The following is a 19,347-nucleotide window of genomic DNA, read 5'->3' as shown; positions in this document are numbered from 1 at the left end:
CAGATTTCCCCAGCTTCATCCATCACCCCTCTAACACATACGGCTTTTATAGCTCCTTCGCTTTCTCCCCTTTTCGTGGTTTAACACTGCCTGGTGACTAAGCACTGTGAAGCTGCTCACTCACCACCACCCCACCCCCCACCCCCCCCCCACACACACAGTGGGATGGGGAGAGGATTGGAAATGTTAAAGTTAGAAAACTCATGGGTTGAGACAAAGACAGTTTAATAGGTAAAACAAAAGCCATGCATGCAAGCAAAGAAAAACAAGGAATTCATTCGCTACGTTCCCTTGGCAGGCAGGTGTTCAGGAAAGCAGGGTTCCATCCACACTTGTGGAAAGACAAATGCCATCACTCTGAACATCCCTCTCTTCCCTCTTCTTCCCCCAGCATGTATACGCAGCATGATGTCACATGGTATGGAATATCCCTTTGGCTAGTTTGGGTCAGCTGTCCTGGCTGTGTCCCCTCCCAGTTTCTTCTGCCCCTCCAGCCTCTCGCTGGCAGGCAGAGAATCTGAAGATCCTTGCCTTAGTATAAACGTGACCCAGCAACAACCAAAACCATCCGTGTGCTGTCAACATTGTTCTGATACCAAATCCAAAACATAGCACTGCACCAGCTACTAAGAAGAACATTAACTCTACCCCAGCTGAAACCAGGACACCCTTCCACCTTCCCATCCACACTTCCTTGACACACGTATTTTTAATAAAGGAACTGAATGGAGAACAGTAAATCTGTATTCTGAAAGATTTTTGAAAGTTAGCTGCCTTTTAAACCTGTGGTAACTTTTCATAAAAGTTGAGCTCCTCTGAGGTTTCCATTGGGAGCCTATCTCACATAATTTTAGAAAAAAAATGGCATTGGAAATGCCTCAGCAAAATGTTTTCAATTCAATGAATGAGCAAGTTGCAATAAAATATCTGGTTGCAGTATTTCAGCATCCCTTTCTGGCAAAATCTTGTTAAATTTGGCTTCGTAGCCAGTAGTGACAAACTCCTGGGCAAAATTTTCTGGTGATATGTGAAAATTCAAACTCCACAATTAGAGGAAATGGGAGCCAAAACATTTTGCATTGATTGAAATTTGTCTTTTATTGAGTTTCTAATTTTGCCATCTTAAAGCACTGCAGATTTGCTGGAAAACTAGTATGTGATTATAAGGGCACTGAAATTTAAAAACATGTATACTTTTACTCCTAAAAGTCAGGCCTGTAATTTGCCAAGCATGGCCGTTCATGTCAGAGGCTGCTTTGGGAAATGTGAATTTGTTAATTGGTTTGGAAAAAAATCATGTTTCTGCCTTTGATCGGGTAACTTAAAAAAACCCAACCAAACCTCCAGAATTTGACGTTAGTTGAATATATGTTTTCATTATTGTAATGCCTGTAGAGGAAGGGCTTGGCCCAGTTTAATGGAGAAGAAAATTGTATCTGTACAGAGAAACATAAAAAATTGCAACTAGAAAATCAGAGACATGAAATGCTAAAAGTTTAAATTAAATTTCTTCCCACAAATTGTGGAATCTGTTGTTGCTCGGTTTATTTTCTTCCATGAAAGAAATGCTGACTTACAGAAGCATGCTGTTAGTACTGCAGCAGGGTGTGACTTCGTTCATCAGTGACCTCAGTTCAGTAAGTTCTTTTACACTTGAATCGCTTTGCGCTGAAGAGTTGTAGCCCCAATGTGCACTGATCAGTTATGCTTAGATATTTTAAGATAGCCCTTTGTTTACTTGCTGAATTGTAATATAGTCTCTTCAGGTTATGTCTGCATTAATGCAAACAAAAATTGATGCTCAAGATTTTTGGTGACCCAAACAAACATCTCCAGGTGATGTTTGGATGCAGGTGAGTTATCACATGTCTGAAAGTGCTGAGAACTGCCTAGACTGTGTTCAAGGTCATGCGTCTTAGTGTGCGGTCATACGCCTGGTTTTAACCCTAGGTAAGGGGAAGTTGTCCTTGAAGTTTATTGTTTTAAATTCATGGTTCAGAAGGAAAAACATCAGGGAAATGCTGTGTGATATAGAGGGACTGGCCATTTGACTTCACAGTTATGTACAAGTGAACAAGTCACATGGCTCCTATCTCTGCATTACTCCACTCTGCTGTGGAGTGGGAAATTATTTTAGATTACCTGATTGGCGTCAAGGCGGTACTTCAAGTAGAAGGGGAAAAAGTAATGTTCCCTTGAAAAACATACATTATTTTCAGTGCATATTTTCCAAATACAATGAAATTATTGTATTTTTGGTAGTATTAAATTGAGTATCTCGGTTCACTTACCACCCCTGAGTGATGGTGATATGGGTTCTTTCTTTCATGGATAGGAAAATGGAACAGGGTTTGTAGAAGTCAGTGACTGCTGGTGCTAGGTCTTAACTTACAGTACAACTCCATTTCTCTTTAAAATTTAATTTTATTTTCTTTTGTCCTATTTTCAGAGTCCCTATGTTTTTGGTTTTGTTGTTACCTTACTATATGGACGGTGTGTATCTAGATACTCATGATGTATCCGACTATTAATGAAAAATACAAGAGGTAGTAATCAATTAAGTAACTGGATGGCAACTTGGGTACCAACTTTCAGGAGCAACGTTTCCCCCCATGTTAAAGACAAAGTCATTTTCTTAGGCCTGTCAGTTTCGAAGAAATAGGATTCCTGTAACACAGGGTAAGTTTTAAAGATAATGTACAATTTTCTGTTAGTGTCTATAAAGCACTCCATGCAAGGCAGGGCACAGAGGTTTGAACTCACAATTACTGGCAATGTTGCTGTTAAACACTACAGCTTCATAACTACGTCGCTTTGAGGACAAATTCTGCTACTTCTGTGGTTTGTGTGTGTGTGACAAGTGAAAACCTGGTCCCTTTTAGGAGACGTGATGACTAGATTTGAAATTAATTCAAATACTTACCAAGTCTCCTGTGTTGATTAATTCAAATACCTTTCAAGTCTCACATGTTAATTTAATACTTTCATGTATACATGATGTTTAAAGTACACTGAAAAATATATGGGGAATATTTTAAATTACATCTGAGAATATGAATACTCACTTTTCTAGCATTAAAATCTTGTTAAATCCCAAAACTTCTGATAGTGGTGTTTATTTTAAATCATGTTACCTAAAGTCATGAGCTTGCTTTTTTTTTTTTTTTTTTTTTTTTTTTTATATCAGCCTTGTGAAGCTTCATGTTCTGCCTTGTTTGCACATTATTTAGTTTAGACCTTTCTTAATAGGGAAGTTTGAGGAGTTAATCACTGTTATTGGAATAGTATGTGCTCATGTACCATGGTTTTAAAATAAAAGTTTTAGTTTTGCTATTGAGCTCTGCTGTGAGCTTATCTTTCACCTGAGCATTGGTGAAATGCTATGGTCTGACTAATAATTTTTAAATCTGAAATGTTTGTTCACCTTTGTTACATGTGGCCTTCTCTGTTTTCATTTAACTTCATGGAAACTTTATATATATATATATATATATGTATGTATAAAGTGCCTATCACCATATTGATAAACATTATTTGGAACCCCTTATAGAAAATGTAAATATCACAGTAAGATACAGAGTGTGAACCCTTCCTGTAATAAAATTTGAGGCTTTTCAGACTTGTGTGAGTTGGCATTTGGAGCACTTTATTGGTGGAAGAGATCCAGATTTCATAAATGTTGCTGGGTCCATATCATCAAAAGATACCATCAAAACGTGGTCCACAGCAGTATGGAGCTTGGGCGTTTGAAGATAATCGGGAAACTAGTGCATGTTGCTCCTACTCAGCTTATTTTGTCTTGTTTAATTCAAGATTGTAACCTACTACTAACCTAGAAATTGGTTCTTCTAAGTAACTGGCTGATGGATTTTTATAGAAATGAGCCTTTGATTTATTCTGTGTGCTGCCCTGTTGAGAATAAATAAGAATAGATATCAGCTGTGTGGAGTGGAGGTTTTGTGTTTGGAGGGGGTTTTTTTCTTTTCTTTTAAATAGGGCTAGAATGAAAGTTTAAGTGGGGAACAGTAAGAAAGTCTTGCAATGGGACTCGCTTATTGCCATGTCTGAGACCATGATAACTGCAGTGTCAGTGTCTGGCTATAAGGCCTGCAAGATAAAAGCTAATACAATAACTTCACCAAAACTGAAGAAGGTGTATTTGTGAAAACAAGAATTAGACCTTGCCACGGTTCTATTAAACTAGGGAGGTGTTGATGAATGTTCCTGTCCTTTTTCCTCCTTCTGCTTGATGTTAATTGTTATGGTCTGGTTGGTGTATGTCAGTTCAGCTTTTGTTATGAACTCTACCACACCAATTTTAGTAATGTCAGCGTGTCATGACACAGCTATTAAGCTTGTGAGTAGACGTGGGTAGGTGGTTAAGCCAGTTCCGGTTGGACAACTTGCAGCAGCAAGCAGTATTTTAACTATGTTGGGAGTTCACTAATTTTTTTGACCAGACCAAGAGGAAAACTTTATTTAAAACAACATATGACACCTAAAGACATTGTCTTGTTAAGTATATACTGAATAGTATTACTACAGTAAGTCTTACCATTTCTTAACATTTTCACAAGCACTTCAGTGCAAGAAACTGTTCAGAAATATTTAATCAGCTACACTCACAGCCTGTTTCCAATGTGAAAGGGAAAAGTATGTCAAAATTTCATGATCTTTTTGACATTTGTCTTCTTGCTTATATGGCATCTGGGAAGAAGCACCCTCTGCATGCTGTTTCTTGCTGTTTTCTGCTGGCCCAACTAAACATACACACTAGTATTATAATGCTATTTATAAGTTCTCATTTCTAAAGTCAAAAGGTGACTTTCAAACCAGTGTCTGGGATGCCCTCTTGAAATCTTAACGATCTCATTTGAAGTATGGTGTAACAAGGAATAAAAGGAAGTAATGAAAAAAAATCAGAGACCATGAAGAAGAGAAATAAAACTGGTATCTGTGCTAGGTCAGCTGTATTCACCAGTCAGTCGTTCCAAGTCAGTTTGTTTAAAAAAAAACAACTGCAACAAACAAGCAAGCAAACAATAAAACTACTGAAAACTCAAACCAGAACAAATTATTGTACTTCTCAGGTGGAAATATTGAGTGCACTGTTGTAGCCATGTTGGAATTAGGATTTTCGAGTAAAAACAGTTTCCTTTGCTAGCTCGCTGCTGTACTTGGGGGTGGGGGGTGGGGGGGGCGGGGAATAAAGTAGACCTGTTCCAGACACCTGGACCCTTTCTTAGGTCTGCAATAAAAGCAGTAGCCTTCAAAGTCAAGTGTGAATTGAGAACCACTGCTCTGAATTTCAATAAATATTAAATTAAAACAGAATTTAATTTTTAGCTTTCTCGTAACTGTTTTCCAGTGTTCAAGGAACAGCTTATAAGGGAGAAGGTGGTGATGCTGCTGGGGCTTGTCCCATGGGAATTGTTTTCCTGTATCCTTTGTGTGAGTCTACATGGGTGTGCAGGGTTTCCTGGGTGCTGTAGATGAGGTGCCGAAGTAAGCTCTGGTGCAGGATGCCCATGGCTCTCTAAATCCGTTACGACTTCCATTGGATGAATTTTTCTTCTTTGATCCTTTTCAAATACTTGAGGTAGACTTACCAGAGACATTGATTTTTTTATGATACTTTATAATTCCTTTTTTTCTATGTCCTCCTACAAATTCCTTCATGTGCCACAGATGCCGCCTTCTTTAGACTGTTCTGTATGTGTGAAGGGGTTTTTTGTGTTGGTTGGGTGCCCCCCCCCCCCCTTCCCCCCCCCCCCCCTTTCCCCCCACCCCCTTTCATACAAGATACTGGTCTTCCAGCTGCGGTGATACTTTCTGCAAGGTCTGCATAATTATCCTGATCTTGGTAATTAATACTCATCTTGCTTTAGATGAGGTGGTTAATTCTCTAATTAAAAATAGCAGTGAGTGGTGGCTTTAGTGTTTGGCATATTTATTAACATTCCTTTGTTGCAATAGGGATTTGAAGTCTTTGAAGCTTTTGTATCTGTAAAGCTGTTTTATTTTCTTTTAATACAGTTAATTATAAATTATGGCCAGACCTGAGTGAATTGAATGGAAATAGGTCGCCGTGCCAGAGTAAGAACGTGTTTTCAAGCAGGGTCTTTATTAGTGTGGCAGTAAGGGCTAAGTCTATGAACAGGATCTATCTGAAATATATTCGTTCAGTTCTTTCTGTTGGTCTTCATATTTCTGCTTTTTCTCAAAATAAAGGACATTTATCTTTACTATACTGTTACAATTAATTTCATTAACAGTGAATCACTGGAAAATGTCATAGTAGGAAAAAGAAGATTCAAAATGCATTTTTTTGTTTTCCCAACAGAAAGCTTCTCTCTTCGGTAACAGTTCTGGCTCTGAAGACTGGTCTTGAATTATCATATAGAGTTTACTACTTTGATAATTATATCACCATACTGTCTTAATAAATTTATCCTGTCCCTCCTGCTGAAAGGAATCTCAGTGATGAATGTAGTGTACTCCTTCTGCTGAAGGACTGAGGAGAAAATACTATTTTTCACAAAGTCAATGAAAACTGTAACACGGTTTGTAACTGGATAAAGCAGCATTGATTGAGCTCATCTGCTGGACTGCTCTGTGCAGGTGAATACGCTTACAAATCCCTCCTGCTGGGCAATGCTCTGTCCCCCTGTCATGTGGTGTTCCCTGCCTGGCCAGAGCAGTATTCATTTATGTCACAGTCATTAGTCTCTTGAAATGCTCCTACCTCTCTGCCCCCTTAGACAAACGGGCAAATAATATTCTGGGTTTAAGTTCAGGTTTCTATCAGGAGTGAAATTCAGGGGGAAGAGGGGGGCATATCCAGTCCTTTCCTGCCTGCCCTCAGGTTTCCTTAGCAGGAGCCCCGGTTAGCTAACGTTGCATCCAGCAGAAGGGTGGGTTGGGGATGCACTGAAATCTAAACACAGGATGCAACTCAGTGCAGGCTTGTATAAACTGAGATGCAGTGTAATTCGTGCCAGTGGCCATGCAGGATTACTCTGAAACCAGAGAAGACATGAAAGTAACAGCACTTTCAAAATTATTTTTTTGCGGCTATTGTATTAACATGTTTGCTTGAAGTCGTCATACTTGGACACAGGAATGTATACTGCAGTACCTATTCCTTTCTCAGAAAGGTTCATTAATAGAACAGCCCAATCATTAATAAGATGGCTTGAAAGAGTCAAAGAGGACAACAGCCAGAGTGGTGGTGAATGAAGTCCAAGTGTTCTGTCTTGAAACTGCATCACTTGCAGGGTCTAAGTTTCAATTTTCTGTGTGATTTTTGCTGTCATCTTTTTGACCAGCCTTTGGATGCTCCAATCCTGTTAATTGAAAATAGAAAGCATTACAGTACAAAGCTGCTGCCAGCCCAACCAGTAGCAGTTTGTCTCAGAGCAATTCTGATATCAATGTACCGAGGATGGAAAATCCCCAGTGATCATTTCCAAAGTAATACTCGCTTATGCATGCAAGTGCATCTTGGTGTTTATCTTGAGGCAGGATGTTGAATAGCCAGCAGAACTCATGTTTGCTCTCGGTGGTTGTCTGAAGAAGCCCCAGAGCAGAGGGCAGCAGCAACATTTCATCTGACTCCTGGGACATATTTCTGTCAGGAGTTCCCCATTTGTAAAATTTGTGACTGGAGTGGAGATACAAATAGGAGAGTGTTGGGTCAGAGCAAGGTAGACACAAGAGGAGAAGACACCAAGATGCAAGGACATAAGGAATAACTAAGAAATTATCTTAGTGTGGAGAAACAGGGGGGTTAGAAGTAATAACTATTCAAAAATGAGGAAGGAAAATGTGTGTGTGTGAACAGGGCGAGGTTCGAGGAAAAAACAAATGAAAAAGAGTAAGTCATGCAGCGAGTTTTAGTAGTTCATATTCTGTGGAACAACAGTACTGAATGTTGTGGGATAGCAGTAAGAAGCATTTTTATAGAATGCATGATGAGTTATAGTGTAGCATGGATATATCTGGGGTTTTTTTGTTGTTGTTTTTGTTGTTCTGTAATATTTTTTCAAAGGGAAAGGGTAGAGAAAGCGTCCCCTGATCTGACATTACTGCAATGTCAGATCCGCTACAGATATGCATTACCTTGTAATAGTTTAGGCTGGAGTTACAGCCTGTGCCTGCTATCTACCTGGGGAAGAATTCTTGGGGTTTTTTTGGGGTTTGTTTTTTTTTTGTTTTTGGTTTTGGTTTTTTTTTGGGGGGGGGGGGGGGGGCATGTGATAACAATGGCTTATTACTAACAATATTTGGTTAATCAGTAGATAATTATTGTTCCAGCCATTCTTGGCTTTCCTTTTTCCTTCCCCTACATCCTTCTCTCCTTAACCCTTTCCCCCTCCATAATTTCTAAAATGTCCATGCTGTTAAGCTGTTTCTCTTTCTGTCCATCTGGTGGTGTGATATGCTACTGGGTGGGACTGATGGAATCAGGGTAAGTGGAAAAAACCACCTGTCTCTGCAATATCTCATTTTCTTTAATGAGATAGTTCGGCTCTTCTAGAAAAGGGATTTTTACAAGTAAATTGAGGCATTTTTTTACCTTTAGTTCCTACTAGGAAATTAAATGGCAGGGCATGTGAGTTGCTGATGTGCCAGCTTGTTGTTGCACAGGGACTGTATTGCCTTTTATTAAGCTGCTGTGCTACAAGAGGTATGGAAGGTGGAGAGTATTTGTAGCATTTGGGCAGATCCTTAAAATGGCTATTTATGTCTGATATAATAATGTTGTATACCAGTATAATATTCCTCATGGTTGGGATTAAGCACCTCTAACTGTTGGCTACTAAAGAACCAAAGTATATCTGTCTCCAGAAATGGTTTGTGTGTTACAAGGGCTGGAGCCTTGTCATTTATATTGATGCTTACTATCAATATGCTGAAGTCCCTTCAAAAATAAAGCTGATGGCAACAGTGAAGTCCTAGGTGGATTTCTTTTTGTTCAGTCTCTGACACTGTGGGAAGAGAATTCAGTATGTATTTGTTTTTAGGAATTTCAAATTTACAACTGTTTTCTTACTGGGTTTAATAATATATTTAAAGATAAATACCTTAATATTTATCTTTGTTTCTTATTATGTTAGCTTTTTTCTTATTATTAATATCTTCTTAAATGGTTATTTAGTTTTCCTGGTTTAAAATATTTCTTGTTCAGAGTACGCATGGTTTCTTTGCAGAATCCTCAGAAAGGCATGACCGTTCTTGGGCATATTCACAAGTAAACTGTTAGTACTTCAGGCCTATTAAAGAGGGATCATACAGTTAATTTTGAAGGATGTTTATCTTAAAGTCCAGAACACCAGCGTGTGTTGCTGTGAACTGCTGGGCTGAGGTGAAAGGGAAGATTAAAGAGGAAGTGGAGTTTATTAATAGACTCCTGGATTACAATGGCTTTGCAGTGTGCATGAGTTGACTTTTGCTATGGGACTGGTTGTAAGAGATGAAAGAGCATTTGAGATGAGAAATGCAGCAGAGAAAGCTGTAGAAGAGAATAATAGGTGAAGCACTGCACATTCTGTTATCCTTTTGTGGGTCTTTTTTCTTCTTTCCATCATGCACTTAATAAAAAATGTAAAGAGTTTTCCTAAAATATTTTTTTTTGGAAGCATTTAGGTTGAAAGAGATGAAACTGCCTGATAATTTGGGGGAATTACGAGTAGCTTTTTGATGCTGTTACGAATATTTGGACTAATTATAAATAATGACTGAAAGGATTTGTTTGTATTCATATTCAGGAGCTTTCTTGAACCAAGTGATAGAAGCATTGCGTAGCCTCTTGAAATTGTCATGTCAAAATAGTTGTCTTGGCATTTGGTTTTTTAACAGTGGAAACGGGCATGAGGGACAGGAAGTACTTGTTGGCTTTACTCGGCTATCAAATAGCAAGTGTTTCGTTTATCAGCTAAAACTAAAACTTTTGTGCTTACTTGGCAGAACAAACTGCTTGCCTTTCTTTTTTCTACAGATAACATTTCTGACTTCAGATTTTCATTATCACTTGATTCAAAATATAATTTTAAAGCTTTTTATATTTACTCTAAGTGCTGTCATGCCTGACAGTGGGCAAGTGTTTAGTCATGAGGCATGTTTTCTTCCCTTAATGTGAAAATCTGCTGCTCAGCTTCATTGCTGCTTTAAAACTTGTTTCGTGTGTTATGCTAACTTTAAAGACTGAAGCTTTAGTTTCTAATATATTACATTCCTTCTACTTAAAATATGTTTCACCACTTTCATAAAATTAAGTGGAGCACAAATAACCCAAGTATTTGTCAGATTAAGATGTTAGAGGAATGAAATAATTTTGAGACACTCAAACCAAGTTTTTTCCCCACATCTCACTTTAAAGGAGATAGCTGTGGAGTTTGTTATAAATAGAGCTATGAAAAAGACTGCCAGTGATAAAAGGGTATGGCAAATAGAATTATTAAATAATGTGTGCATGGAGAGCAAAGAAAGTTGGGGATACTGAAAAGCAATGGAGATAATTTGTGTCAGTTTTTTTGGATCTGGTCACTCTTAGGAGGCTAATCACAGGGTAACAAATTGAGCAATGGTTGCATGTGGTGTTGCAGAGAGTAAGAATTAATGGCCAGCAGGAAATCTTGAAGAGCTTAATGGCAGCATGAGCTGGAGAGGAACACTCTTGAGTAGCTCTGGTCCCTGCAGTTGCTGAAATGGAACAAGGAGTGCACAGTGACCTGGCAAATTCTGCTGAGAAAATGAATATTTTTATCTTTTCAAGTCATGGGACAATTTCAGGATGCTTCCCAAAGGTTGTAATTGCTAATGAATTGAGCAGTACTCGTCATGGATAGTAACTTATTGGAGACAGCTGCTAAGTACTGCACTCTACAAAAACTGGCTTAGAGCAGCTAAACAGGATACCAGTATATGTCAGTAAAGATGTTTTGCAAGGAGGAATCAAAGGTTTAAAAGAAAAATTTTAAAAAAGAGGGATAGTAAGCAAAATTGCCAAGTATGTGCTCACTAAAGGCAATACTACACTTCCACATGATTCCATTTGGCATGTAGTTGAGACAGCTCAGTTCTAGTTAGCTTTGCTAACTGCATCTCAGGTAGATGTCAGGCGTTCCTCGGAAAGGCACAAATATGACTGTTCTCAATACAGAAGACCAAAAGCAGCTCCTATGTCTCCAAGAACAGAATTGGATTTTGACTGTGGTTTTGCCTGAAAAAGGAAAGTAGCAGAACATATGTGGGTACAAAATACAGTATGCACTGTAGGTCAGTCAGCTGCTGCTGCTTTGTACAAGAGAACAGCTACAGTGAGGCAGTAAGTTGACTTAGTGATTCAGGAGATAAGCTGGTTGTAAGGTGGCTCTAGTACAACAAAGCAAGTTGTGCTAATTTTGGAAATGGAGGTTTTGTTAGGTACAAATTTTATCTGAGGTACTTTTGACTATTTTGCAGAGTTAAAAGAAATCTTCTGTTTAATGATTGAGATGTTAAGAAACATTCAAATATGTATTATTCATATAGGTATAAATGAAAGAATATTTGCCCATGGTAAATTTGAATAGGGATTTGTTAATTGTTTAGAGGCTTGTGAAAGTCACTTTCCAGAGTCAATTTTAACTTAAATGGGCACATTATTAAAGGGAGAAGGCATTCTTTTAGCTGTTTCATCATGGCTTTTTCAGTATTGCTGTTATATGAGAGGTTCCATTTGGCATGCCAAACTTTCAGGATGTTAAATGCTTTAAAAAAGAAGGGCTTTTTTTAGTCCCAAAATTGCTAGCCAAGTTTTCTTTTGTGCTAACAATTGTGTTCTGTTTTGATTGTGCATCTTTCTAACAATTCAGCTAATAAGTTTCATAGAGCATGTATCAAAAGGTAATTTCAAAAGTTTCATTTGAAAGAAATGAGCTGAGGGTTAAAATCAGGCATGCTTAACTATGAAAGTTGCCAATTGGAACATCTTGTTAATTTCTGCAGTAGATGTTGGGTTTTGTTTAGTCAGCCTTTTATTTCTAAAGCTATTCCTAAAGGCCATTGTATCAATAATTTATAATTTAGTGAATAAAGTTATTATTATTTGAAGCAATAACTATCACATTACAACTGGGAGAAGTTTCATAACGGGTCTTCAAGGCATCACCACGATGCAAATAATAATTGAGCTTGTTGATGCAATTTCTTTCCCATTTCAATGATAATTTTCTCGTTAGGTTTGTGTTACGTATGTATTAAACCTTCATCTTTTAAGAGACTTCAATTCATATGCTATTGTTTCTTTTCCCAGGTCGTTTCCCTCAGTAAGTGGCAATAAGAATGAATGGACATATATCAAACACTCCTCCCGGTGGATATGGAAGTTATTTTCTTCAAATGAAGTAAGGTTATGCCTCTGATCTTCCTTTTAAGGACAAAAAATAATGCTGTATTTTCTTCTTTATGCTTTCATTTCAGATAGAGCTATAATTGTTAGTTCCCATTGGAATAATACAAAGGCAGTTTCTTTAAAAGAATGTGCATTTTTACAACCATGTAACCAAACTGACAGACACGATATGACTGATTTTTGTTTTAGTGTAAGGTTAAAGCTGTATTATTGAACAGAATCATCTGGAACAGAAAATAAATTGCTGTAGCCATAACATACTTACTGTATTACTCTGAGAGGTCTTCTTATGCTTGAGGTGTTCAAGCTTAGCTCTGAGTGAATGCATTTTTATACATAAAAGATGCAGCTGCCCTTTCCATCTGTGAGAAAATATTGTTTCCTAGTAAACAGGACTAGCAACTGCTACCTGAAAGTAGGTTACCTGAGATAAGGTGCTCCCTGCATTAGAAGCATGGCACTAGGCTCATTTGCAGCCCTAGTGACAACTGACTTAATCTGATGCTGAAGAACACGTACATATGAGCAGGGCATATGTGCTGTCCTCATTGCTGTCCCTTTAAAGTGAATTTGTGCATGACTCACTTTTGTTGTTACAATGTTCGGAAGTTGGATTGCCTTTCCATTTGTTGTAGGCAATGATATTCCTTTTAAGTCTTTTATGAAAAGCAGTTAAAGTTATTAACAACAAATGACACCTGTGTGTGCAGGAAAACCCTCAAAATCCTATCGAGTCTTTGGCATAGTCAATATTATTGTTGTTGTTATTGTTATTATTGTTGTTGTTATTATTATTATAATAATAATGTAGTTCTGATTACTTATGGTAATATTTGTGTGCATACCACACTCCCATTGTGTGCGATGTTGTATTAATGCACCCCCCCCCCCAAAAAAAAAAAAAAACCAAACCAAACTCAGAAGGGCTTCCAACCTAAGTGAAACGTGCTTCATTGTATTCATGGTGCAGAACAAATATCCCATATCATTACCTCTGTTAGGTAGGTATATATAGTCCTGCATAAGGGGAGGGTTTTTCTCAGTGCCTGTTTCTCTGTGGCAAATACATCTATACAGAAATTGACCAGAAACGTTTTCTTCCAGTGGCTATGGTTCCCCAACGTTTGCTCAGACAGAGAGGGAACAGAATTCAAGAACAAGTGCAAAAGCTCTTTATGGTAAGATGGCGTGAGTTCTCTAAACTAATATGTTTAATTTTTGGTTTAAATATTGATTGTGATGTCATGGTAGGAATATTTTATGCATACAAATCTGAAAGTGTATGTCTAAACACATGGGTGTGTATGTCAACAGAATAAAATAGCAAAGTGATTTTATTCCTACTAAAACTAACTAGGCTAGCTAGAAAATGTTTTTTTATGGTTTACTAAGCAGGGAACTCCCACCTGCTAATTTTTAAGGCAGCAATGTATAAAGCATTTATCACAAAACTGAATGATCCTATAGCTAAGGTATGTACCAAGGAGAATGCGTTCAGGGGTCTAGCAGTGCTATTGGTTTGATTCATGACCTGTGTCTCCCCCTGCCTCCCCAGTTTTATCCCCTGCTAGCAGAAAAGGAATTTACAATATTATTCTTGTTTGACACAAGGATTTCATGGAAATTAGATTTGATGTAATGGATTTGGAGTCCTATTTGGCCTGCTATTGTCAACGGGCTTTGTGACTGTTAAACGTGATGTTACTTACAAATGCCTAAATGTTGTTACACTTAACCAACTACAAATGCTAGTATTTGTCTTGGCTGTGTATGCTCCTCTCTACCCCATGGCCAAATGACTGTGGAGGCAGAATGTAGTCATGTTCCTTGCCCGCCAAATTGCACCATTTCCTGGTCATCCACCTCCAGTGTGAATATATCCTGCTGATAGCTGTGCTAATGGAAGTAGAAGCAGCAGTGAGGCTGAGAGATGTTCTGTTGTGTAAATCTGTGCCTGTTGTTAAATGCTCTTTTGAAAGTCAGCAAAACTGATGAGGTTTGCAGCGAGAACCCAGTCCTGTGCAGGACCCCTTGCACCTCAGCCTGCTCTCCTTTGTTGTATCTACCACCTCTTCTGCAGGTTAACAAACTGGAAAGCTCAACGAGCAGAGGCTGATAACTGCAACATCCCTAGTAGTAACTAATCTTTTCTCCCTCCTGTTGTGGGTGGGGTGATGGCTGGGAGTGGCCTTGGACGTTAGGGGAGTGATGGCAGGATGCTTCCTGGCATTAGAAGGGTGTTAACTTTGCCCTTGGAAGGATTCCCTGCAGGCCTCGAGTTTGGTTACTCTTCCATGGGCAGATGAGAACTTTGTTCTGTTGGTTGCCTTGTTCGCTTTCAAACTGCTTCAAAATTCCTGAGGCTAAAAGCCCCCAGGGGAGATTGGAGGTGTCCTGGCTTTGTATCCTCTGAAAAGAGGAGTGGTGTGAAAAAACTGATGTGGTTTGGTGGCTGAAGGCACTGTGCTACAGTAGTGCTGAGGTCCACTTTAGAAAAATCAGCAAAGACAGAAGTAGAACCCATTTAAAGCATTTGTTATTTGGCAACGAATGTTGCATGTGAATAATTCTAAGTTAAAATTTGTCTTTTTTTAGTGGTATGCTACAAAAGTCAGTCACTTCACTGACTGACTATTAAAGGCAGGAACTGCAACTGAGGAAAATTCAGAAGTGATCATTTTAAACAATGATGTCTGCATCCTGTATGGGTTCATTCAACGAACTGATTGCACGTGTTGACAGAAATAGTAGGTGGTAACAGAAACCAGCAAGAGACATTGTGAAAAACTCTTAGCAGATTATTTCTTTATGAGATGTTAGGAGAGTGTTGCACTTTTCTTTTTCATTTTGTATCATAATAATAATGATTTTTCAGGAGTATGTGGTTTGAACAGTGTGACGGTGCTAGTAAGTGTCTTCACTATGTCCTTTAATCTTTGTGGGCTTTGAAAATAGTAAGTCTTTGAGCTTTTTCTTATCAAACATGATTGGATAGTCATATGTCAGTAGAAGACGGGGACAAGTTAGTTGATTTGAGGTATATAATGCTAAGCAGCCTTTTACTTCTAACACACTTAATTGGATTCAGGTACCAATTGAAAATGCTTAACCATATAATTGCTGCATGGTGGCTTCTGTAAAATGAATTGTTGATCTTGGTTCACTTCCATTGTTGGTAGATACAGCACAAAACCGTAGCTGCAGTTGCCAGGAGCTGAATGAAGTAGACAACTCAATTATCCTGGAGCTCTGAGTGAAGATATATTGGCACAGCTTTTAGAGAGGAATTTGCACATTTTACTGCTGCTTCTCTGTTTTGCATGCATAAAGAACTAGACTGTCAGTATCGCCAAATGTATGAACTGGAGAAAACAGGAAAACGCCTAAAACCTTCCTCAAACTCTGGGCAATTCTAATTTTTTAATTTTAGCAACCATGTTACCATTCTGCTGCATCCCATGTGTGTCTTTTCTTCCCTTGTGATGTTAGGGATTTTCATGCACACTGTCACGCAGTGCGTGGGAAACAATTGAATGATACTGGAACTGTTAAAATATGGTAAAAATATGTATTACAAAATATTTTATTATGATTTATTTATAATTAATAACTAACAAATATTTTATTTGAGACCCATGTGACTGAAAGCCTATAAAGCAGATTGGAGGTGTCCTACCTTTCTTTTTACATTTTATATTATGTATATGTATGTTAAATGTCTGTATTTTACTTATGTAAATACATAAAGCTAATGCATAAAGATTCACTTACAATATATTGGAAATATATATATAGTCTTACTGTAAAAGTAAAATGGACCATGTGCTTTGAGAAAAAGTGACAATTTAATGTTAGCGGCAAACTTTGTCCATGACAAACTTCCTTCCCTTGGAAGGCTATTGAATGTCATTTGGATTAAAGCATCTATCCATGGGTATCAGCAAGTGAAGATGGTACCTGGGATCCACAGTGACCACTTGATCTTGAACTCCGTTTATTCCAAGCATAGTAAAGACTAATTAATAACAGCAACAATAATAATAATAGTGATGATATTAATATGTGTGTGTATATATATGTGTGTGTATATACGCACACACACACGTATGTGTCATGGCATAAAGTTTATCTCTTGAGTCCCAGTGCTGAGGTGATTCATAATAGTTCAGTCTTTCAGTCATCAGGCAAAATGTTGGCTCCAGTGCCAGTGGGAAAGGAGGCTAAAGTTTTATTGGTATTACAGACAGTTCCGTTAAAAACTAGACCAGAGTCGTCATTATCTCTGGTGTGGTTATCTGATAGAAAAAACTTCCTTGCGACTGCTTTTTTTCCTGTGTCAAATAATCCCTTTTGTTATCCATCGTTTCCTTCCTGAAATGAACTGTTTTCTATTTGCATGATAAATCTCTTGCTGAACTGGGAGGGAAGATGCGCTCTGCACATTCTTATGGGGTTTATTTAATTGTTTACTTCCTGATCTTTCAATCTGAAGTGGGTTTTGGCTCCTACTGTCATCTATTGTTCTGACATTAGCTTCTCCATCTGTCTTCTGCAGCTCTGCTTGTGGAGAGATGGGTGGCATCAGTCAGCACCAATAGCCAGGGTTGCGCTGGGGGGTTGCCGGCAAGTGACAGTGTGGAGCAGCCCCCTTCTCCAGGAGTAGTGAGCCAATGGTTCACTCCAAATTGTTAGATTATTATACGACACAGGATTGAAAGATGTTGCTAAAATTGTCTTTACACTGCATGAGAAAAGACTAGGCATTTTTTTGGTGTTTATCTTCTCATGGCTGTGATTAGGTGCTAGCAGTGAAATTGCATGTGTATTTTTGCATTGCTCCAATACCTCGTTCAAAGCAAGAACTGTAGTGTAATATATTTAAGGAAATCACAAGCACATCATAGACTAGGTAAACGAGTCCGTTGAAAGAAGCCATCCATGTCACATGCTTGTATTATTTAATACTCAAATGAATTAAACTGACTCCTAAACAATACACTTTCTTTGTTAGTTAGTTCCATATAGCCATCAGGGAGAAGCTTGTAGCATAAGTTTCTGAAAATGCTAGCATTTGCCTCTCTGAAAATGAGATTTGTTTTGGACTCAATTTTGACCTTTCTCCCTGGATGTGTAGGTTCTGTCTCCTGCACTTTGCTCTCAGTATCAAGTTGAGTTTTTCCAGCTGCTGCAATTCGTTCTTAAAGGGGCATCAACAATCAGTCCAATGTAAACCAGAAATGTATGGTAGTAAACTAAGTATTGGGCTTTTCTGCTTGATGATGTGTGGTAATAATTTATACTGGCACTCCAGGATTCTTAGGACAGCTTGTGAGGAAGATTTATGGCCACATGGATTGCCATCAGATTTCAGAGCTTTGCCTCTTTGTACACTGTACAGGCATTTTCCAATTTGACTATGGAAGGGGAAGATGGGATCCACCATGACCCTTCTTTGTGTTATCATAGCCATAGCACTGATAATATTTATTACGTCTGGCGTATGCAATTATTTGTAAGACACTGGTGTAAGTCTAGGCATAGAGATGCCTCATTTCTGTTTTAGGCATTTAGGAACTGAATATTTATTGTGTCTAAAGGTATTGCAGCTCTAACCAGCACCACCTGTGCTTCAGGTCATCTGTTAAGACCCAGCTTGAGATCTTTTGCTTTTGGTAAGAGTTTCACCTACCTAGATAAAGAGTTAGATTTCCTCTGCTGTGATACATTTCTCTGTTTGATCTGGACAGTGGCACAGAGCCAAGCTATGGCTGAGTTTGTAAAGCAGCTTTCTAATTTGCCATACTGCTGCATCCTCGTCCAGTTGGAAAATGGGTGAGACAGGACTCTAGCTATGTCAGGTTCTGTTCATAGCTCTGCCTCAACGTACCTTGGGCAGCACTGGCGTTTTTGTCTGAAACTGCGCAATAGTTACCCTTTCCAAAGTATGAAATGGTCCTTTCCAGAAATAACTGGGGATAGCGCAGATTTCTTAGTGTACTGAGGGCAAGGAAGAGAATGAATGATGGCAATCTTGAGTCCTGTTTTTCTAGTAGTATTTTTGACTCTGCTAAAAGTCTTTGGTCAAGAGGTTGGGTTTGGTGTTCTGGTGGTTTGGATGCTTCCAAAAATAGTATGAAATCAGTACCTTTTAACATCTTTTAGAAACCAGAAACATGGTCCATTCTGGATGACTGGGAAATTCAGTAAATTCGCAAAGACATGAATAGCAGTAGCATCTGTCTACAACAGACAGTGGGAAGAGTATTAGTTTCTGTGGATCAATGTTTCTATTCCTTTGAAGGTTTAGTAGCTGGTAGATCTTACAGTCAGGACCTAGGAGTGAAATGCTGTGCTGCTTTTAAGTTAATTACCCTTGTGTTGTGAGAGATTTTATTTTGCTCAAATTCTTCTGCGTTACATTTGCTATAGATTGTGATTAAGAATTTAATTTAAATGTCTTCTGCCATGATCCTTTTTATTTTTTTCCTCTTTATCAGAGAGAAAATACTTTAGGTAAATTTTGTGCAGCATATCAGCACGGTTTGAGCAAACTGCGATATTAAGGCTGCACTGTATTTTACATGTTGGACGTAAGAGCTGCAGTAAGTAGAATAAATAGAAAAAAAACCTCATTAGTTCTGATAGTTCTGTTCATCCTTTGATAGTTTTATACATCCTATCTGGAAGTCTCTGTTGCAGAATTTCACTTTAGCTTCAATAACTCTCTTCATGCATGAAGGGACCTGTGAGAGGCTGATACTGACTGGGAAGATTAGGAGAGTGAAATGGAGCATACAGAATTTTTTTTTTTTTTCCCTTGGTGTCAGGGATTGACCCCAGCCAGCAACTAAGGGCCTACCTAGATGCTTGCTCATTCCCCCTGTCTCCTCCCTGCAGCAGGATAGAGAAGAGAATTAGAAGAGCAAAAGCAAGAAAAAACTGATGGATCA

General features: G+C 38.4%; 1 protein-coding gene across 11 annotated transcripts in view; it reads left to right on the top strand.

The window, feature by feature from the left end:
* Window positions 1-19,347, top strand: part of EPS8 (epidermal growth factor receptor pathway substrate 8) — a 141,012-nt gene that overhangs the window by 70,420 nt on the left and 51,245 nt on the right. For all 11 annotated transcript variants that reach the window (XM_056340272.1, XM_056340271.1, XM_056340276.1 and 8 more), the window contains 2 exons: window positions 12,299-12,389; window positions 13,502-13,575. In XM_056340272.1, the coding sequence (XP_056196247.1) occupies window positions 12,328-12,389; window positions 13,502-13,575 (136 nt within the window). In that variant the 5' untranslated portion in view covers window positions 12,299-12,327. The remainder of the gene's footprint in view (window positions 1-12,298; window positions 12,390-13,501; window positions 13,576-19,347) is intronic.

The sequence above is a fragment of the Falco biarmicus genome, chromosome 5, assembly GCF_023638135.1.
Source record: "Falco biarmicus isolate bFalBia1 chromosome 5, bFalBia1.pri, whole genome shotgun sequence".
Taxonomy (NCBI): Eukaryota; Metazoa; Chordata; class Aves; order Falconiformes; family Falconidae; genus Falco; species Falco biarmicus.
The sequence above is the reverse complement of the archived record's forward strand: the minus strand, read 5'-3'. Positions and strand labels throughout refer to the sequence as shown.